At 42.7% G+C, this 19,460-nt stretch overlaps 1 protein-coding gene across 4 annotated transcripts in view; it reads right to left on the bottom strand.

Annotated features, from left to right (window-relative positions):
- Positions 1-18,101, bottom strand: part of LOC119722355 (zinc finger protein GLIS3-like) — a 58,577-nt gene extending 40,476 nt beyond the window's left edge. For 2 of the 4 annotated variants that reach the window (XM_038192423.1, XM_038192425.1), the window contains exons 1-2: positions 15,870-15,966; positions 6,983-8,610 (exon numbers count right to left, since the gene is read on the bottom strand). In XM_038192423.1, the coding sequence (XP_038048351.1) occupies positions 6,983-8,590 (1,608 nt within the window). In that variant the 5' untranslated portion in view covers positions 8,591-8,610; positions 15,870-15,966. Of the gene's footprint in view, positions 1-6,982; positions 8,611-15,869; positions 15,968-17,738 lie in introns of those variants that run through there. The other 2 variants (XM_038192424.1, XM_038192426.1) reach the window with 2 other exon arrangements.
- Between the last annotated feature and the right edge of the window lie 1,359 nt (positions 18,102-19,460).

Here is a 19,460-nt window from a genome sequence, read left to right as displayed (position 1 = left end):
AATATTTGAAGCAATGCATCGATCCCTCGTTGATTTACCCGATCATAGATCGGGTAGGGTGTAGAGTTGGGGATGAAAATGTGGGGAGATGAATGTAATTGGGGGATTTAGTTGAGAAGACATGCAGTTGTGGAAAAGCAAATTCTGTGGTGCGATCTGAGGCAATTTCTGACCACTAAAACATTTTTTTTTTTTTTGCAAAAGATCATCTTTTAAACATCATTTCCGAGTTTGGTGTCATTGAATCAGCTATTCTGAGTAATAGAATCATTATACATGTGGTAGCTACAATTTTTATTCGGGGAAGAAAAGTGGGGGGGGGGGGGGGGGGGAGGGGACCAAAAAAGTCTCCACCGCTTTAAAATGGGGGGGGGGGGGGGTGGAGGGGTTCCCCGTCCCCCACCGATTGACGTCCATGATAATTATGTACCATGGCAACAGTCTGTAAATGTTCCCGTTCTGTTAAATTGGCATTTTGTGAGGCAGTGGCATTTGTGGGAAAACGTACTTGAAGGCTTGCCGTAGTACACAGGCGAAGGCTGATTAAGAAGGTCATAATTAAGTTTCAGTGTATTGGACTCTTCAACAAACGTAAACTTGAACGTCTTACAATTTGCGAGACTGTCTGCGAGGAACTTGTCGAGTCAACTGTTATTCAACTTGGGGCAACCATCTATATAAGAGCAAATTTTACTCGGCCTCCGAGAAATGTTTGCTCCTGAAACGATCTGAGACCGCGGTCTTTCGCGATGCCACAATCGCTCCACGTCCGTGGAAAAATGTGGAGGGTGTCTTCCGCCGGATCGGACACATTTTCGTTGTTTTTTTGTGTGACTGCGTTTAAGATCTCGATGTTTGAAGCAATGCATCGATCTTTCGTTGATCCCAGACAGGCCCCCGAAATTATAACGCAACACTGTGGCGGGCAGCGAACTCACAACGCTCAGCCTTGGTGGAAGCATGGAGCTGTATTAACACACGATGGAAGCAACAGAGCACTATACACGTCACTCACATGCTTGTGCTTCAAATCATGCAAATAGCGAGCACCGTAGACCCAACCTCGTTTCCAGGGTGTTGAGCAGGCTGCAGTACGCGTTACCATCGACAGTTTTGCATAGCCCGGAAATACTACGCAGTGTAGACTTTCGATTGGTCAGACCGCGCAAGGCATACTTAATGTGAAGTCCTTCTGAGTATTCGTTGCACTCGGCGCAGGGGTGGCAAGCGAAGCATACGAAAGAATAGGGGCACTTGGTGGCCACGCACCATGGAGAAAAAATATTTTACCAAGGTCACCCCATAACACAATTTGATGAACGCTTTTGCAGAACGGCTGAGTAGAACACGTAAACGGAACCCCTACGTTGACCTCGCTGACCTCGCACAGTCTAGACACGCAGAGAAGCCAGCACAGGGGGCGGCCAGGCAGTCAACGTGAAAGCGCACACGACGGCAAATTCCTGCGCAAAATGCAGTCACAAAAATAGACGAAAAGGATCGCCGGTCCGTACGGGAAAATCAGGACGACCCGACGTGTCAGACCCGGCGGAAGACACCCTCCGCATTTTTCCACGGACGTGGAGCGATTTTCGCGCAGCGGGAGCCCGCGGTCTGGGATCCTTTCATGAGCAAACATCGTCTCGGAGGCCGAGTTAAACTCTCTCTTATATATATAGATTTGTCATGTTTAAGTGCATGAAGTTAGCTGATAGTACATCATTAACTACAATGTAGTTAAATGTACAATCTTGACACTTGCACACGTGCACGGTAGGCCCCACAACACACAACTTTGCTCCTCTCACTGTCTGTACAAGTATTGGGGGAGGGAACTTCTTACTTTGTGACCTCTGCGCGACCTTCCGACCATTGTGTGGGTGGACAGGTACAGTGGGTGACAACAGAAATAGCCTGATGGTTGCCTAGCAACCACCCAACCCAGAGGGCCAAGTTGAGATAAACAGAGATTAAAAGATTCGGGGAAAACAGATTTTCAGTAACCCAAGAAACAAGCCTAGTAAAGCTGATCAAAATTCTACTAAATTGATTCAGAATAGCTCTACACTGGAAGTCCTTTCATGCAACTGGTCTACACATTGGACTGGATTTAGCCCATTCAAGGTAACCCTATATGATAGCACTGCCCGGCTCCAAAGTAACAGTCAGTGAGTCAGTCGGTCAGGCACAAAGCCGGACACTAGGCTGGCCCTCTGGGACTAGTCTAGGAGCTAGATGTTGTTATGGTTTGATACGCGATAACCCGCCACCGCGAAAGGGCGCTATCACGATCATCCAGATGACAATGTATCTAGGGAATTCAATCTGCTGAAATCTCCTCCCGAAAAATGGGAGAAACTAGCGCGCATCCGCGACTTCTGTCGGCTTCTGTCTTGCGAAATTTGAGAGTTTGCTTCGGAACTACTGGTACTATAATTTTTTTGAATTGCGTGCTGCATTACTATTAGGCCAAACAGGTGCGCTTGCATTAAACAACCAGTACGACTTTCCCTAGACGTTGTTCCTGACAACTCCGTGGGCGATACTGGTTGGTCGTGATAGCGCCCTCTCACAGCAGCGGGTTATCGCGGCTGTGGATTATCGCGTATCAAACCATAACAACGTCTTGCCCCTAGACTACTCTGGGACCAGCAAAGAGATTAGCTACATTGTACGTGTAACAGTCCACCATAACTCCCTTGCATGATTTACTAGGAACCATACCCATTCTGGCAAATTCCAACACCATATGGGCAACTGTACACACATATTTCTGACTTAGATTCTGGAGGTGTGCCAACCCAATGTAAAAGACTTTCAGTTTAGGGATACTGTACCCATCCTGACAGATTCCAACAAAACATGCTGTTGGGGTTTGATGGGTTGAGTTCTGTTAGGGTTTAATGTACAATGGACATTTTTAGGCACAGAGAAATGATATGATATAATCTCATAATGCAAACAAAAGTGGTCTCGGAGTATTGCAATACGAATGCTGAAATCTTGCTGTAATCACATGCCACTATGTACTGAAGTGACAGACCGACCCATTAACGACCAAAACCGAAACCCCTATGGACCCCCATCCAACCACAATGTAACGAGGGAAAAATCAAAATCCAATGTTACATGTCTGAATTCAAAAAGTTGTAAATTAAGCCGAAAAATTATGTGTTTACCGTTACCTGACCTACCAGGATCTCACAAATTTTGTTATTAAAAGTTGGGCTGAATTTTTTTTTAAAAGTCCATTTCGAAAATAAAAAAGTTTTTCCTATTTTTTTTTAAAATTATACAATTAAACAGGCTATACCATTACAAGTACAGAACAGAAGTACAGAACAGAATACCACGAAGAACCCTCATATAAAAGTATAAAGGACTGACCAGCAAACTTCAAAAAGTGAAGAAAAAAAAAGAGTTATTTTCCTACCTAGCTACCTGGATAAATTTTAGGGCGTTACTGTAAACACATTTTTTTGGGGTCAGCCTTATAGGATACATGCACATAATGTTCATGTGCACGCACTTTTGTTCATGTGTACTTTTGTTCATGGGTAATGTTCATGTGCACTAAACATCAAAGCCAAACCAGCTGCCGTCATTTCTGCCAATTTTTCTTTCTTGTGGTGACTATTGATATTGATTTTTTTTGTCAGCCTAATAGAATACATACATGTTCATGTGTACGTACTTTCCCATGTTTCCAGGCACTAAACATCTGTCCATCAAACTCAAACCAGCAGCCATCATTTCTGCCAAATTTTTTTATTCTTTCTCTCTATTTTCTTTACGACCAGCTATATTTATGCGGAATGATCAGTATGTACACCTGGCAACTGTTGCCAAGGGGGCCACATTTTAATGGCGGCACTGAATTCCGCTGGGTCCCTGATGGGCAGATGGCATACCGGGCCCGGTTGCACCAGTTCATAAGACGGCAAGATCATCACCGTCATCAGCACATTCATCAGGTGGAACCGTGGAATATATATCCACCTTGAAAAGTACTAGAGATGCATGTCAAACAAATTTGATAAAACCATAAATTGGACAGAACAAATTGCTCGGGAACTGTTTGTCGACTGTGGAATTCAACAACTTTTACAAAAACATCCGGCAGATGTTGGCACATTTGGCTAATCAAATGTAGACATTGTGAGCACATATTGTTTTCATGAATTGGGTAGATCTTGGGTCTTGGAATTCATGTCATATTGAAGAGGAAAGTCGGTTGACTCTTGCAAACACGCACCTTGTAAAACTACTTGAAATTTTTTTGCAAACTCTGTGTTACTGAAAATTATAATTCCTTATCTACAGGACTCTACTCTATAAATTTGGGGTCCACTTCTTTTTCTTGTCCCTGTTGCATCTGACATCTATGATTTTATAATTCTGATGCACTCCTTAACGCAGTCGTCCTCCAAGAGTGTTAACATGAATGACAAACTACATTTTTGTATCTACCCAACAAATAAAACATTGTTTGAAATTAATGATACTTGAATGGTACATTACAAAGTACCAAGGTAACAGGGACAGGAAAAAAGTCACACTTTGGACCCTAAACTTATAGAATGACCCAAATGCACACAAAAATTAACGAGTTGGCTGACTGGTACATGTACATGTGTGTAGATTGTTGTCATTTGATAAAAAAAAAGTGTGCCTTTTTCCTTTAGATATTTTCAAAAGTTTAAAATACGCATAAACCCTATGCTTACATTGCACATGTACTCTGATTCTAGCGCCGTGTAACAAGGAAAACAACGTTAGCAGGCCAGTCACGCAAAAAGCACTTTAGGATATAATCGAGTTGAAAGTTTTTGTGCTGCCATTTCTTGATTAGAAATCACATAAGGTTGAAATTTTGACTGATGACGTTCGTTAATAATTCAAATAATATGGTGCATTTTTATGTCAAAATATTACTTAATTGTGAAGTTATTTCAATTTTCATGCTAACAACCTTGCGAACTTTCCAAGCCTTAAACGTACGCTTAGGTGGCATATTAAATCCTTACGTCCTTTTGCGGGGAACAAAATTTGCATTGCGTACCCACTTGCGCGCTTCGAAAATTTTTTTGTTACATTAGTATTACACGTTAACGTCCTTTTGCCGGGCACAAATAATGAAAATCCTCCTTGTGTCTTTTGTTTACTGTTAATTACATCAGAATGACGTGGCCCCTTGAGACAATATGCATATCAAATGAAGATATTTCCAAGCTCTATCGATTGCCCGAAAAATCTGAACTTGACATTTTGACTCATTTTTCGCCCTTACGACCTTCTTCCAGGCGCCCGACGATAAGACTGTGCATGCACACGCTGTGTATGATGATACCATTTCATAACTTAACATTGTGCAATTAATGCATGAATTATTAAGTTAAACTGGTCGGTTAAAGAAACATTCAGCAACATTCAACCTGCTCAAAGGTCTCCAACAGGTTTCTCTGATGTTTACAGTTTGTCTGGTGTTTACGACCTTGAACTAATCAGAAGTGACAGTATTTGTTTAAAAAACACATCACAGTATCTGCCTTCCCCCCAGCATAATACACGGTACTTCATCATTTCTGATGGTCCAAAACACAACATTTCACCTCTGACTAAATCTATCTTGTCAGGGTTGGATCTGGTGTCAGACAGGTCTGGGCCCGGACCATTAATCAGTAAATGTTGGTGTTATGCATCGCTGTCAGTTTAAGGCAAAGTGTGTGTATGTTCAAAGCGTTCGAACTTCAAATTTTTTGTTTTGACAGTATTGGATGTGTAAAGACAATGAAAAGGCAGAGAATTGTTGGCGAACTTAATTAACCCTAACCGCCCTGAATCCTCCAAAATCCTTTTTGCAAATTGGAGGAATTTGCAGGATTGAGGTTACATGGCAAAAGTGCGTTGCTGATTTCAGAGTACGCACTGTGTCAAGGTCTTGGGCCGGACCTTGTGTTGTTTATGCTCAGCCGTGCATAAATTTAGTCCTTGATTATACTTGACATCCTCCCCACTGCTCCAGGATGTCACTGCCTCTGCCTCAGCCTATTGACAGACATAGCCGGAGGATTTTGCAGGATTCAGGCAGTGGTCATCCCTCCATGAACCATATTCAAGAAATAGCGGAGGAATTTGCAGGATTGAGGCTATATGCTATTTTTCCATGAGGCCAATTGGAGGATTTTGCAGGATTGAGGCTACATCCTAGCAAAAATGCCTAGGGAGTTAGGGTTAAATGAATTGTGTAACCTGGGACACAGGTTATTTCCCATTTATATTTAATTTCATAAAGTAAATATGATATGAAATAAAGACATACAGTCTCTTCTTGTTTGTTCATGTATGATAGACAGGTTCGTGGTCTTCATCTCTCCACTAATATACCAACACAAGGTAATACCGTGAATTTTTTTTCTCAAATTTTTGGAGCTCTTACGTTTCTAGTCATGGCTTTAAAAGTTTTCAATCAATTCAGTTTATTTTTCCACTTAGGCAATAAACAATATCAACAGCATGAAAAAAACACACATACATGAATATTTGTTTAGATATGGCCACTGATTTGTCCGGGCCTGCTTTTTCTGGGACACACTGTAGAGGGGAATTGTATGTTTGGTTTTCATATTTTAGATTCTTGGGAAAATGCTAACTAAAAATTAAAAAAATAATCCTTAAACTGGGGAAGGATAACTTGATAAAATCTGTGATTTACAGCCAATTCCTCTCCAATCCCATTTTTTGGGGGGTAGGGTAGAGGGTGGGGGCATTGTTTGTCTTGCCAATGGCAGGGATAAGGAGATACATGTAAAATCCTAACATGAAGCCATTTACCAAAAAAAGAACACGTGGCTAGGAACCAATGTCATGTGCACCCCATCTTCCCGAAACAAAGACTAGAACCTTACCCCATCCCTTGTCTTTGTTCCCCACGTTGTTTTTTTTCCAAACATTTTACAAAGATCTTTCCAAGTAGACTTACCGTGCACTTGTTAGGCTTCTCCCCGGAGTGTACCCGCATGTGAATCAGCAGCTTGTAGCGAGCGTTGAAGGGTTTGTAGCGTCTGGTACAGGCTTGCCAGAAACAGGTGAAGTCTTCCCCCTTGCGCTGGTCAATGTGGACCTTCTCAATGTGCCGCACCATGTCCTCTTGATCCTCAAAGACCGCGCTGCAGTCAATCCACCGGCAAATGTGGACCCGCTCGCTGTCCATCTCCAGGCTGGACTTGGCCGTGCTGGACCCCGGCGAGTTGACCTGGGTCGTGATGGCCGGCGACGCCTGCCTGGAGTGCGACTCAAAATGCTGGGAGTAGGAAGGCGGCGGCTGCATGTGCGACGGCTGCACCACCTGGTTGGCCATCACCGGCTGGGCCGATGGCATGCTCTGCTGCTGGTAAGGAGTGCCTGGCTGCGAGTGGTTGTAACCGGGGTTCATTTGGTAGCCAGCAGGGGGCTGGGGAGGGGAGAAGGTGGGTGCCTGGGAGAAATTGGTGGGTTGGGAAGGGAGCTGAGGGTAGGACAGGTTGGCAGACGTTTGAGGGTAGGAAGGCTGCTGGGAGAAGCTGGTGCTCTGAGAGAAGGTACTAGCAGAGTCCGGGAAACTGTCAATAGGCTCCTGCTTGTACTGCTCATTCTGGGAATAAGCGTTGGGGTTGTAGTTCTGGAAATCCTGCTGCAGGACTTCGTTCCGTGGCTGCACCACAAACTGGCTTGCCATCTGGGGAATGCTGGGTAACGACGACTGTTCTAGGGGCTCCATCTGCTGGGGCCCCATATTACTACTGTTGTTGTAGGTATTGTATCGGTACCCATTGCCTCCTTTGGGCGGATGGTAAGGGGGCGGCGACACATCTCCCGTGTTCGCTCGGGGAATATGGTAAGATGGGTGATTCCCGGACGACCCCTGGGACATAGGACTGCTGCTGTTCCTCGCCGACAAGTGTCCGTAATCTCCGGCCTGCATTCCTGGGGAGGGCGATATAGACGCGGATGACGCTCGCGAACCAATTATATATGCCACTAGTGAGGTGGGGCTTGTCCTGATGATTGAATTGAGGTCGTCTGAGGAGAGCGGGGAAAGGGACAGAGCCCGTTTGCGTGAACGCGCTGAGAAGGATCGCGCCGAGTGGCGCGGACTTGCAAAGCTGGATCCTGAGGGGGAGATCTCAACCGGGAAGGGGGAGAGGGAGTTGAAGCTGCTGGCATAGTGAGACAAGGAGGAGCTTGGCGGGGGAAAGCCGACGTCGCTGCCGGCCTGCGACCCTGGGCCCTGACTGTGTGGCGTCAAAGAGGGCAGCATCCGACTGCTGGACCATTCCTGCTTGATGGGCACCACCGTGCTGGGCTCCAGGAACATCTGACGATGCTCCCCGCCCGGGGGTTGGTTCTGCCCTGCTTGGCTGACCGACGACATGGCGGAAGGGATCCTGGGAGTGTTGCGGATGTTGGAGATGTCGCTCAGGGTTGGCGATTGGGATAGGTTGTTGCTCTGCAGACGGACTCGGCGTACACCTGTTGTTGATGGGGGGCACGGCATGGACATGTTGCCTGCTGGTCCTGCACCCCCTGGCCGACTGGCTGTGCTCACCATATCCGAACAAAAGTTGATATCTGATAATGAAACAAATCAATAACAAAGGTTTAATTGTTTGTATGTTTGCATAACCAGCAACACATTTTTTTTTTTTTATAGATGAGTATTGTTTGCTGTTCACTGCAGAATTCTTGATTGTTTCAAGAATAATTTTCAAGAGGAATCATATCATCATTGAGTTAATGGTAAGAAAAGAACGAAAGTCTACACAGCTAGTGCATATATGCACAGTTGACTCTCATTAACAGAAACTCTGTTGGAACAAAATTCTGGTTTTAGGGAATACAAAGCCTCGGTCCAGGCCGAAGGCTACCTTTCTTTTTGGTTTGTTGTCATTTTGATAACATACGCACATGTACATTATGTACAATGCACGGTGCTTACTTGGTTTAAAAACAAACAAGATAATGGTAAAATTTTACTGAGAGAACCCCATCCTCTGGAGAAAAAAAACCCAAACAAACAAACAAACAACACAATTTTATACCAACATACACACAAACACATGAAACCTTATTTTCTTTCTGGTTTGTTGTCATTTTGAGAACATACACATTGCTTGTAAACTTGGTTTAATAAAAAAAAACAAGTTTGAAAAAAAGGAGCATCCATAACAAACTCCCAAAATACCATAACAACTCTAGAAATCTAAAAAGGTTAAGTTTCTATTGGAAGCCCTCTTAACTTCCCCACACTGGGTGCGTGCTGTTACCACAAAACAATGGGCACCAACTTGAGGGGCTATTCAGTCAAATCCCACTCTCAGCTTTGCACTCTGGGAGAAGAAAAGCTTCCTGGGGAACAAGAGTCAATGGTCCGAGTCAAACTCCTATAACACAGAGATTCAAAAACCAGGCAATGCATTAAGGAAGGCTGTCAAAGGATTACACGGGCAAATCCTTTTATCAGGGGGTATCAGATCCAGCAAAAGGGACCTGGTGGTGCGGTAAACAAGTGAAGTGGTGGGATCATCCTCTCAGATAAGGGGAGGGGAGGTTTTGGAGACAAGGCGCAGGCCGCTCCTGGGGTGAAGGATTCAGCGCTGTCAAGTCCCGAGAAACAAAAAGATGATATATTCAAGACTTTTCAGAGAGATCCCCTTCGCACTGGATGAGTATCAAGGGCCATCTTTTCCAGGCTAGCAATTGACAAGGACCAGCAGGGGAGGTGACTTGGGACAGTACAGCTGTTTCGCTGTTTATGACTGTAGACAGAAGTGGCAATATAAAAATTCAGATCTCAACATTCTGATAAGTCCGTACTGCAAATTGTCATTTTAAAAAGTATTTGTCGACCCTGCTCGATATTTGAAAAGAGCACAATCTCAGCATTACTGCTGTGAAAACCCGTGCTGGTACCATCTTTAATTCAAAAAGCCATAAATATAGGATTCAATTGGACACAAAGGTGCATTTCCAAGGACTTCATTAAAAAAAATTACATTACATGGGCCCTTAACTAAAAACAGAAACTTTTTCCCAAATCCTACAGAGAAGTTTAGTTTCCCACAAACAGGCCAGGCACAGTGCAATGATCCTGTTACTGACTCACCCAATCACCCCACCAGATTGATTTCGGATTTGAAAGCCACACCGCTCACTGGAGGAGCAAAAAAATACGGCAAACAAAAACATCCCTGGGCCCCGATTGGTCGATCCGCTAACAGGAAGTCCGTGCCTTGGCCCTAGCCCCGCCATAAATAGCACCAAACCGCAACTTTAATTAGTGTAAGGTATCGCCAAACTTGTACTGTTGTAACATTATCGGAGCGTTATTTTTGCAACTCTCGCACGCAACATGTGTCCCTGAAAAGACTTTGGGGTATCAGTTCTGACTGGCTGAATAACTTACGGAGCTCAAAATAATGCCAGTGTTAAAGGCATGGAGGATCGTTTTGCTTTTTTTGTGCATTCAGTTTGTTTGAAGCAACAAAGTTGCTCAAAATCTTATGAAGGGTGCGTGTTATATACAACATTTGCAAACATAAAAAAAAAACACTTCCAAATTATTATAAAATACCTTACTTGAGTGTAAGTGAATAATAGTCTCAAGCATCCTGTAAAATTATGGCACCTGGTCATTGTTGAAAAAAGTGATATTTTTCAAATACTGCCCCCAATTTACCAAAGTTAGTTAGTCCACATTTGGTTTGCAATCGGTTGCACATCCGTGACCCCCAATTCCCCAATGTCTAAATTGCTCCATTTCTGCCCCTGTTTCTTTTTAACCCATCTGAGGTAGGGGCAGGGAACCAGACTGCAAGAAAAGTTTTTTTTTCTTGGTTTTTCCAGCATCCACGAACACAAAAACTTTAAACAGGTCAATGTTACAATATTTGCTATAAAATACTAAACCCCAAATCCGTCCATTTCTAAAAATTACAGCAAAAGCAAATGTCGTCACCTTTAACTAACAAACAAACTTACTGAAGTTTCAGCTCAGTGGCCACTATACATTCCGAGAAAGCAGAGATTAACGTACTAATTTTGGGTCTCGTAATGCCATTTGTAATGCACGTAAAAAAGTGTGCCTGTGGGCAGACTTTTTTATAACCACATGAAATTACCTCCGAACGATACCATTTTCAGGGAGAATAATTTCACAGGGTATTTGGTGTCAGATTTATCCTCACTCTGAGCAAGATTTTTCTCATTAAAATCAGTAGGTCCATTTAATTCCGGGTAAACTACCAATGTTCCTCCGTGCCTTTAAATAAAAGGCAACTTTAAGGTTAAATAATTAAAGGTTTGCGGAAACATCATGTGCGAATAATTTCTCAACTAAGAGAATGGTTCTGAAAAGAACCAGAGGTATAAACTTGATGTTCCGGTCAGTATGCTCTGACCGTCTTCAGGAGAATGAACAACTTTTCTGCTAACTGTTCAGCAGTGCCTGGAAATTGGGCCCAGGATTCCAACATCAAATGTGAAAAGAGTTCAACCCTCACCCCTACTAGACTTCTTTGCAAGAAATCTGCTTGAATCCTTCAAGGGCAACTCAAACTGAAACTATCATAAAATATGGCCATGGTAAGTGACGGTCAGAGCATACTGACCGGAACGTCGAGTTTATACCTCTGGTTCTTTTCAGAACCATTCTCTTAGTTGAGAAATTATTCGCACATGGTGTTTCCGCAAACCTTTCATTATTTAGTATCTCCACCATGCAAAGCCTCAAATCTTTAACTTTAAAGGTTGAGGAAAAAAAAGTGGATTTTTAAAAAAGTCTCACGTAAATCTGCGAACTAAATCTGAAATTACCACGAGTTATATTTGGTTGTGAATAAAACAAGCTTTGTCATTGTGTGTCACTCCATGAGGAAATCTGCAGTCAAAAATGAAACTCCATGGAAAATGGTTTAAACTCAAATAAAAAGCGTGTCCCTTTCACACTTATGGTCCCGCGCTGCGAGTCTATTGTGATGCTGGGATTTATTTACTACTCAGGTTCTCACCGAAACCAAAATGGGCAAATATGTATATTTATGGGGGCAAGGCATAGAAAGGGATCTAATCTCTTTAAAAAAATGTAATTGTTGTTCACAAAGAGGAAATATCGGTCATTGGTCACGGGCAAAGCCCTGTATCGCCCTACATTTCATCTGGTTGAGAAAGGTCTCGGAACTGACAGCTTTAAAAGAAAATTGTGAACAACAGTCAAAAAGTGGACAGCAGATATTATTATCAGTCCTGTGTAGCCTATAAATACCTGCGGATGGGCAACAAAGTGCTTGTAAGCTCATACAAAAATATCGGTCATTGGTCACAGGCAAAGCCCTTTATCACCCTATATTTCATCATTGTTAGGAAAGGTTTCAGAACTGACAGCTTTATAAAGACAAGTGATCCGCGGATTGCGTGTGTTGCTTTATTCCACGGTCAATCCCTATATGTTTTGTGTTCTTTAACCCTAACTCCTGGGGCTCTTTTACTAGAAAGTATCCTGAATCCGCCAAAATCCACCAATTTTGTCATGCAAAAAATGCTGGTATCCTGAATCCATCAGAATCCCCCAGTGTAGATTCTGGAGGTATCCTGAATCCGCCAGAATCCACCAGCAAAAGTCTTGATGGATTCTGGCGGATTCAGGATACCATGGTGGCATAAATAAAAATACAGCACGTTTTTCCATAGAGTCTTCAAAATCCATCACCTAACTTTCTGGTGGATTTTGACGGATTCAGGATACCATGCTCGCATGAAAATTGTGATGTGTGTTGTTGCATAGGATCCATCAAAATACACCAATGCATGGCGACCCCAGCATGGATCAGTACCGAAGTGAATACGTAACGCGCACAAAATTTGTGTGAAAGACATTAGCGCATGTTTCAGCCTGTAAACCATAGATATAGAATGAAAAGACTAGATCGGCAGCGCGTCCACACGCGCCCAGTCACTGTGCGATAAATCTCCGCCATTTTGGTTGTCTCTCGTAGACGCGCAACAAATTAACGTAAAGTAATGGAGCTAAATGTATCTTTCCTCCAGCACGTGACCTAGCTCAACACGCGCGAACAAAGAAATGCGCACCGAGTATTTACGTGATGCGTACACATAATTATTAGCGATGCACATGGTGTTCTTTGCACGTAAACGGCGTTGCGTTCGTCACGTTTTCGCGCATTATTTGTATCTTTCCTCCAGCACGTGACCCTCCATGCAAGTCCACCCAGCACATGTGTGTACATGTTTGTACAGTATGTGACAGACTTGGCAGGGCTAGTGCCAGCAGTATTTACTTGACCACAAACATTGCAAAAGAGTTAAACTGTTGAGATCCTGAATCCATCAAAGTCCCCCAACAGCTCAAAATGGAGGCATCCTGAATCCATCAAAATCCGCCAGCTCCACTAGGCTTCGAATCCTGAGTCCATCAAAATCCCCCAGTTTGTTCAATATGGAGGTATCCTGAATCCGCCGAAATCCCCCGAAACAGGGGGGTGGATTTTGATGGATTTAGGTACGTTAGGGTTAAAAGTCAGATTTTGTGCATTTTTTAAAACGACCTCAAAGGACACCTGGAGGACCTTTGACCTCCAATTTTGGAAGAGTTGAGATGAACCCCCACCCAAGGATGACTCCATCCAAGTGACATAAAAATCCATCAAATTCTGTAGACAAAGAAACGCTTGAAGCATATTCAAACTACATGTATGACCTCTGATGACCCCTACATGACCTTTGACCTTAGTAATCCGACGAAGAATTGGGCCTTCCCACCTAAGGGTCACTGCATCAAAGTCTCATCCAAATCCATGAAAGCATGTAGAAGTCATACACTTTTTTTCAAAAACTTAACCTAAACTTTAACATACAGTCATATAGGATACTGTCAAACAGTCATACAGAGTTTAGGACTGTCATACAGAGTTTAGGACTGTAATACAGGGTGAGTCAAAAAAAGCGAAACCCAAATGTCGGGACTATTGTTTTAGTGAAGTTCTGCATGTAGCACTTTGAAAATCTAGGATATGAAAGCCCAATTCATAAGCTTTGTTTTAGAACAAGAATCATTCAAATCACTCCTGTACTTTTTAAGTTACGAAATTTGAAACACAACCACCGTTTTAAAGTTCTGTCCACGGATCACAAAAAAGGTGTGCGTTCTTAATGAAAACAATTCACCAAATCCCCATGTGATTTGTTTTCATTTTGCTGAAAGAACACTTACCTTCAGAACTTTAAAACGGTGGTTGTGTTTAAAATTCCGTAACTTGAAAATCACCTGAGTGATTTGAATGATTCTTGTACTAACAGAAAGCTTATGAATTGGGCTTTCGTATCCTAGATTTTGAAAGGGCTACATGCAGAACTTCACTAAAACAATAGTCCTGACATTTGGGTTCGCTTTTTTTTTGACTCATCATGAAGTTTCTCCCACAAAACTTTGTTCAGGTGACACAAAAATGTCGCCCGAGCCAGAACATGTTCATGTACATGTATTTTAACTTCAAACAACGTTTTGTATGTGTACACGTACATGTACATACATGTACATTTTGTGAAAAACTATAATTCAGGTCGAAAAAAAAGGAGGTCCCGTGTTTTTAAACCCCCTTTTTCGTCATCCGGGTTAAAGAGCCTATTAAACTCTTAACCATTGATTTTTTTTGTTACTAATGCGAAATGTCCATAAAAAACAACAACAATAGTTCCCTTTGTCCCCAGGGCCCAGAACAAAAAGGGAATTGGACCCAGCAGACAATGGCTCGGGCGAGCGCCTGAGGGGCGAGATCGATTTCCCCCAAGACAGGTTTTGGATTTTCCAAGCGCTAAGCCCGTGTTCAAACACTGTGACAGTAACTTCAATGGGACTCAGCACTGCCTGGGTGCTAATATTAGAACAGTTATATTCGATTCCCACAGGGCTGAGTATTATTCGAGACAACTTTGTTAAAGACATTCATGTGCATTCGTGGCAGGGATTGGATTGGCACGAAATACTCATTATTGCCAATGCCACAGCCAAGCACGTCAAAACTGGTTCTGAAGTTGAATTAACAATCGCTTTAACTGAAATATGTGAGCACCGCACTTGAAAGACTAGATCCTGAGATTGTCTTCAAAATTACGTAAATATTATAGGCATACTTTATTTTGCAAATGCGCGGGCCAAAACGGCGCTATTTTCTGGGTACAAAAACGACAGAAAAAATCCTGTTTATCTATGCAGTTTAGTATTTTTTGTACAAACATGAAAATCTCACCTGTACAAACAAGCTTACTCTCACATCACACAATCTTAACTTGACTTTCTCCTCGAGCGCCATGAGCGCCTATTTTTGGCGGATACCGGCGCTTTACAAATGTTCTTTTATTATTATTATTATTATTACTTTAATCTAAAAATAAAAATAAAAAGATTGTCAAATGTAATTTTTGAGCGTGTGTCATTCTATAAATGTCTGGTCCAAAAGATGACATTTTCCCTGTCCCCGCGACCTCGGGACTCTGCAATTTGCCATTCAAGTATCATTGAGAATGACTTCAAAATTTTTCATTTGTTGGGTAGGTAGTTTGCTATTCATAAGCACTCTTGGAGGACGACTGCATTAAGAAGTGCATCAGAATTAGCAAATCACAGATGTCAGATGTAACAGGGACAGGGACAAAAGTGGTCCCCATATTTATAGAATGCAATTGGCTTTTCGGACTTAGCTAAAGAGTTTATAAATAACATGCACAGTATGTACAAACAAGAATGTTGACAAGAACAAAAAGTTTAAACAACCATTTTGTAACGTGCGGTTGAAGACTTTGTACATAAAACTCACCATTTCCTCACAGAAAACCCGACACGAAAACGATTTAATTGCCATCGTAAATGCCTTTCACGATTCCAAGTAAACTTCTCCCCCAAAACATGATGAGGATCTAAACTCTTTGAAGTTGCATTTGGAAGTTGGAACTAGATGTGATCACCGCACAGTTACATGTAGATGCGGAGATCTATAAATCCGGTTTGTCAACAGGATCGTGTTTGCACAAAGTTGTAATATCCTGGCAGCAAACTGCTCAAGCAAGGACTGGTAACATGATTGGGTGATACTGGGGTGGGGGGGGGGGGGGGGGGGTTGAAGAATTCTTTTAGGTACAGCTTTATCAATGCAAACAGGATGTACATGTTTCGGTGGTCGCTTCTATTATTTAACTGCTTGCGTTAACTATTTGTACTTAATGTTTGACTTATGTACATGTACATGATTGTACAATGTAAATAAAGATGACTCACTACAAACACGACTATCGAGTCATGCAGATTAAAAATTCACGCATTGTAAGACAGTGCCTGACGCCCATGCCTAGACGCCATGACTTTGTGCACATTTGGAATAAACTTAATTGGCGCGTGTGTCCTTCGCGTCATAGATGCACGACGTGCGCGTATACTGGAGCTCTGAATTGTGGTCATAATAGCGCCACCTATTGTTCATGCCAGGTGTGGCAAAGTGGTTAGGGTTCGTGTCTCATGATTAGAGGGTCAGGGGTTCGAATCCAGCTGCTGGCCATATGTTGTGTCCTTGGGCAAGCCACTTCACCCCCACATGCCTCTCTCCACCCAGGAGTATAAACGGGTACCGGCATTAGCTGGGGAGTAACCTGCGATTGACTAGCATCCCATCCAGGGTGGAATAGAAATATTCTCACCCTGCTGGCTGTATGTTGTGTCCTTGGGCAAGCTGCATCACCCCCACTTGCCTCTCTTAACCCAGGAGTATAAATGGGTACCGGCACTAGCTGGGGAGTAACCTGTGATGGACTTGCATCCCCATCCAGGGGGAAACAAAATATTTAATTCTCTGTCATTTCATGCTACTGAAACCGGAGATAAATGCCGCTTTGATGGGCCCCATTGGCTCGTGACAGACTTGACTTTCACTTCTGTTCATGCAAAGAGTTCTTTGCATCCTGACCCAGAATCGCCCGCCTCAATGGTCCACCGAACTTAGCATCCTGTTCCAGAAACTTCTGTCTCAATGGTCCACTGTACTTAGCATCCTGTTCCAGAATCTCCTGCCTCAAAGGTCCACCGAACTTAGCATCCTGTTCCAGAAGCTTCTGCATCAACGGTCCACTGTACTTAGCATCCTGTTCCAGAAGCTTCTGCATCAACGGTCCACTGAACTTAGCATCCACTACTTTCACTAAACCATGTAAACTACTAGACCAGCAAGAGTCGGGCAGTCTCCTGATGCCGAACAGAGCACACTGTTCGAGACATCAAGTTAAACCAACTGGTTCTTCTCAAAGCCACACAACTCACAAAGAGATATCATTCACATGAAGTTTTAAACCCTTCTTTGCAAAGCTAAAAGGACGGTTTAAAACCACCCAAGTGATGAGTTCATGACCAAAGGCAATATGTAAACTGTCCTAGGTACGTGTTAAATTCAAGGCTCTATTTATCCACTTTATGTTCCATTTTTTGGTTTTCTTGGGCCTGAAATGCATCAAAGTTTAGCCAAGTATCACACTACAGATATTTGTACTGTGTTGTGCAAATATGTATCAAGACATTCTAGTCTGACCATTTATCAAGGAATCATGATCCCCCTATGATCATGATCCCCCTATGCTCCACCTCAGTAGGAAATAAATTCTCATTTACAAAGCACTGAATTTATTACGATAAATGGACTTACCGGTACCAGTTGCTCAAGTGTGCATATAAACTACACAAGTGGAGTCCAACGAGACACGAAGAACATCAATATAACAACCTGCCTTCTACCACAAGAAAATCCTCGAAGAATTCAGCACCAGAGACACGAGCCAAAATTTCTTCACAACAATGATTCTGTCGTACATGTACACCGTACAGTTGTAATATCACCAACCCAACTTTTTACCACCATTTCTCTATACATGCAAGTTCCATTACATGACAAACTTTATCACCCGGATATTGTATTAAATTTAATACAAACGTTTCCTCCACTACAAATACTGCATTGGATATAATCCCAGAACACCAGACATAATCTCACTCCAACATCCAAAAACCCACACCTTTAGAATTCAGACATTCTTACAGTGAACCCTACCACCCATCCCTCCCCAACAAGAAAAAGAAAGACCTTATCCCCAAACAATGGGTTTGCCAATTTCGTTTCACTGCCTCTTTCGTTTCCTAAATTCATGGAAAATGGCTTGAGTCATATTCCCGGAGATCAGAGGCAAGCTGGCACTCACTAGCACACCACGCACAATAATATACAGTGGGTCCCTTATTATTGGGGTGACCCATGGTTGTCTCTAATTTCACTGGCATTGAAGATTTGTGACGCCATCCCTGTACTAAAGTAATGACACCCCGGCATCAGCATACAGAGCCACTAGGCCAAAAGGTCAAACAGTTTTTTTCTTGGGCTTTTTTGTTTTTCTTGCAAGTCAATGAACGTGTCTTCGCCACTCAAGGTTGTCGGCTCAGTACAGCATTGAGACAATTCCAAGAACAAGTTTGTGGAATCGTGACGTGAATGACATCGTCTGTGAACGTGTTCTTTGGCACTTTTTGCTGGTCCCAGAGAGCCAGCCTTATATTTTTATATGTGATGCGATCAAGCTACATGAGTCGTTTGTCGATCCTGGTCAAAACATTTTTTATTCAGGGGTGTGAGTGACCGCTAATAAAAACAGCTGAAAACAGCTGAAAAAGGTGAAAAAGGCTGAACTTTGGAAATCTCCTATACTTTTGTACACAGCAAGTGAGGGAAAAAGCTGAAATCCAAAACAAAAAAGCTGAAATCAGCTTTAAAGCTGAGATTTCACACCCCTGTTTATTACAGATTTGAAAAGAGCACAATCTCAGCATTACTGCTGTAAAAACCGCAGGCTGAGTTCAAAAATTATGGAAGTCGGAACACCAAGAGATGTGATGAAGTGATGTGATGAAGTGGCCCTATTTTGGCCTGTATCTCCACATAAAAATTCCCGACAAATGACTCATTTAGCTTGATCGCATCACATATCCTCTTTGTGTCTATGTCACTGACTGAATTACTGGCTGTGACTTGTGGGTCATTCTACAAATGTAGGGTCCAAAATGTGACTGTCCCGGTTACCTTTGAAAAAAGTTGAAATTTTCCATTCAAATATTAACAATTGATCTGATGTGGGATATGACGTTTTTAACACCAGACGAGGTGTATGCACCCCGAGGGGGTTAATATCCCACATCACAGCAGTCAACAATTGTTTTGTTATATCCTGCCAATAACTCAAAAAAATAAATGGTTGTAACTTACTGTCTGAGAAATAAATCAAATCACTGCGATGTATACCTTTGATAACTGAAGGTTTTGATGTCCTGCCGGACATGAAGCTGAGCATTTGACGTTGCAGTTCTCAACTTTTCATTGCGC

The sequence above is a fragment of the Patiria miniata genome, unplaced genomic scaffold (assembly GCF_015706575.1).
Source record: "Patiria miniata isolate m_02_andy unplaced genomic scaffold, ASM1570657v1 HiC_scaffold_15, whole genome shotgun sequence".
In the NCBI taxonomy this organism is placed as follows: domain Eukaryota; kingdom Metazoa; phylum Echinodermata; class Asteroidea; order Valvatida; family Asterinidae; genus Patiria; species Patiria miniata.
The sequence above is the reverse complement of the archived record's forward strand: the minus strand, read 5'-3'. Positions and strand labels throughout refer to the sequence as shown.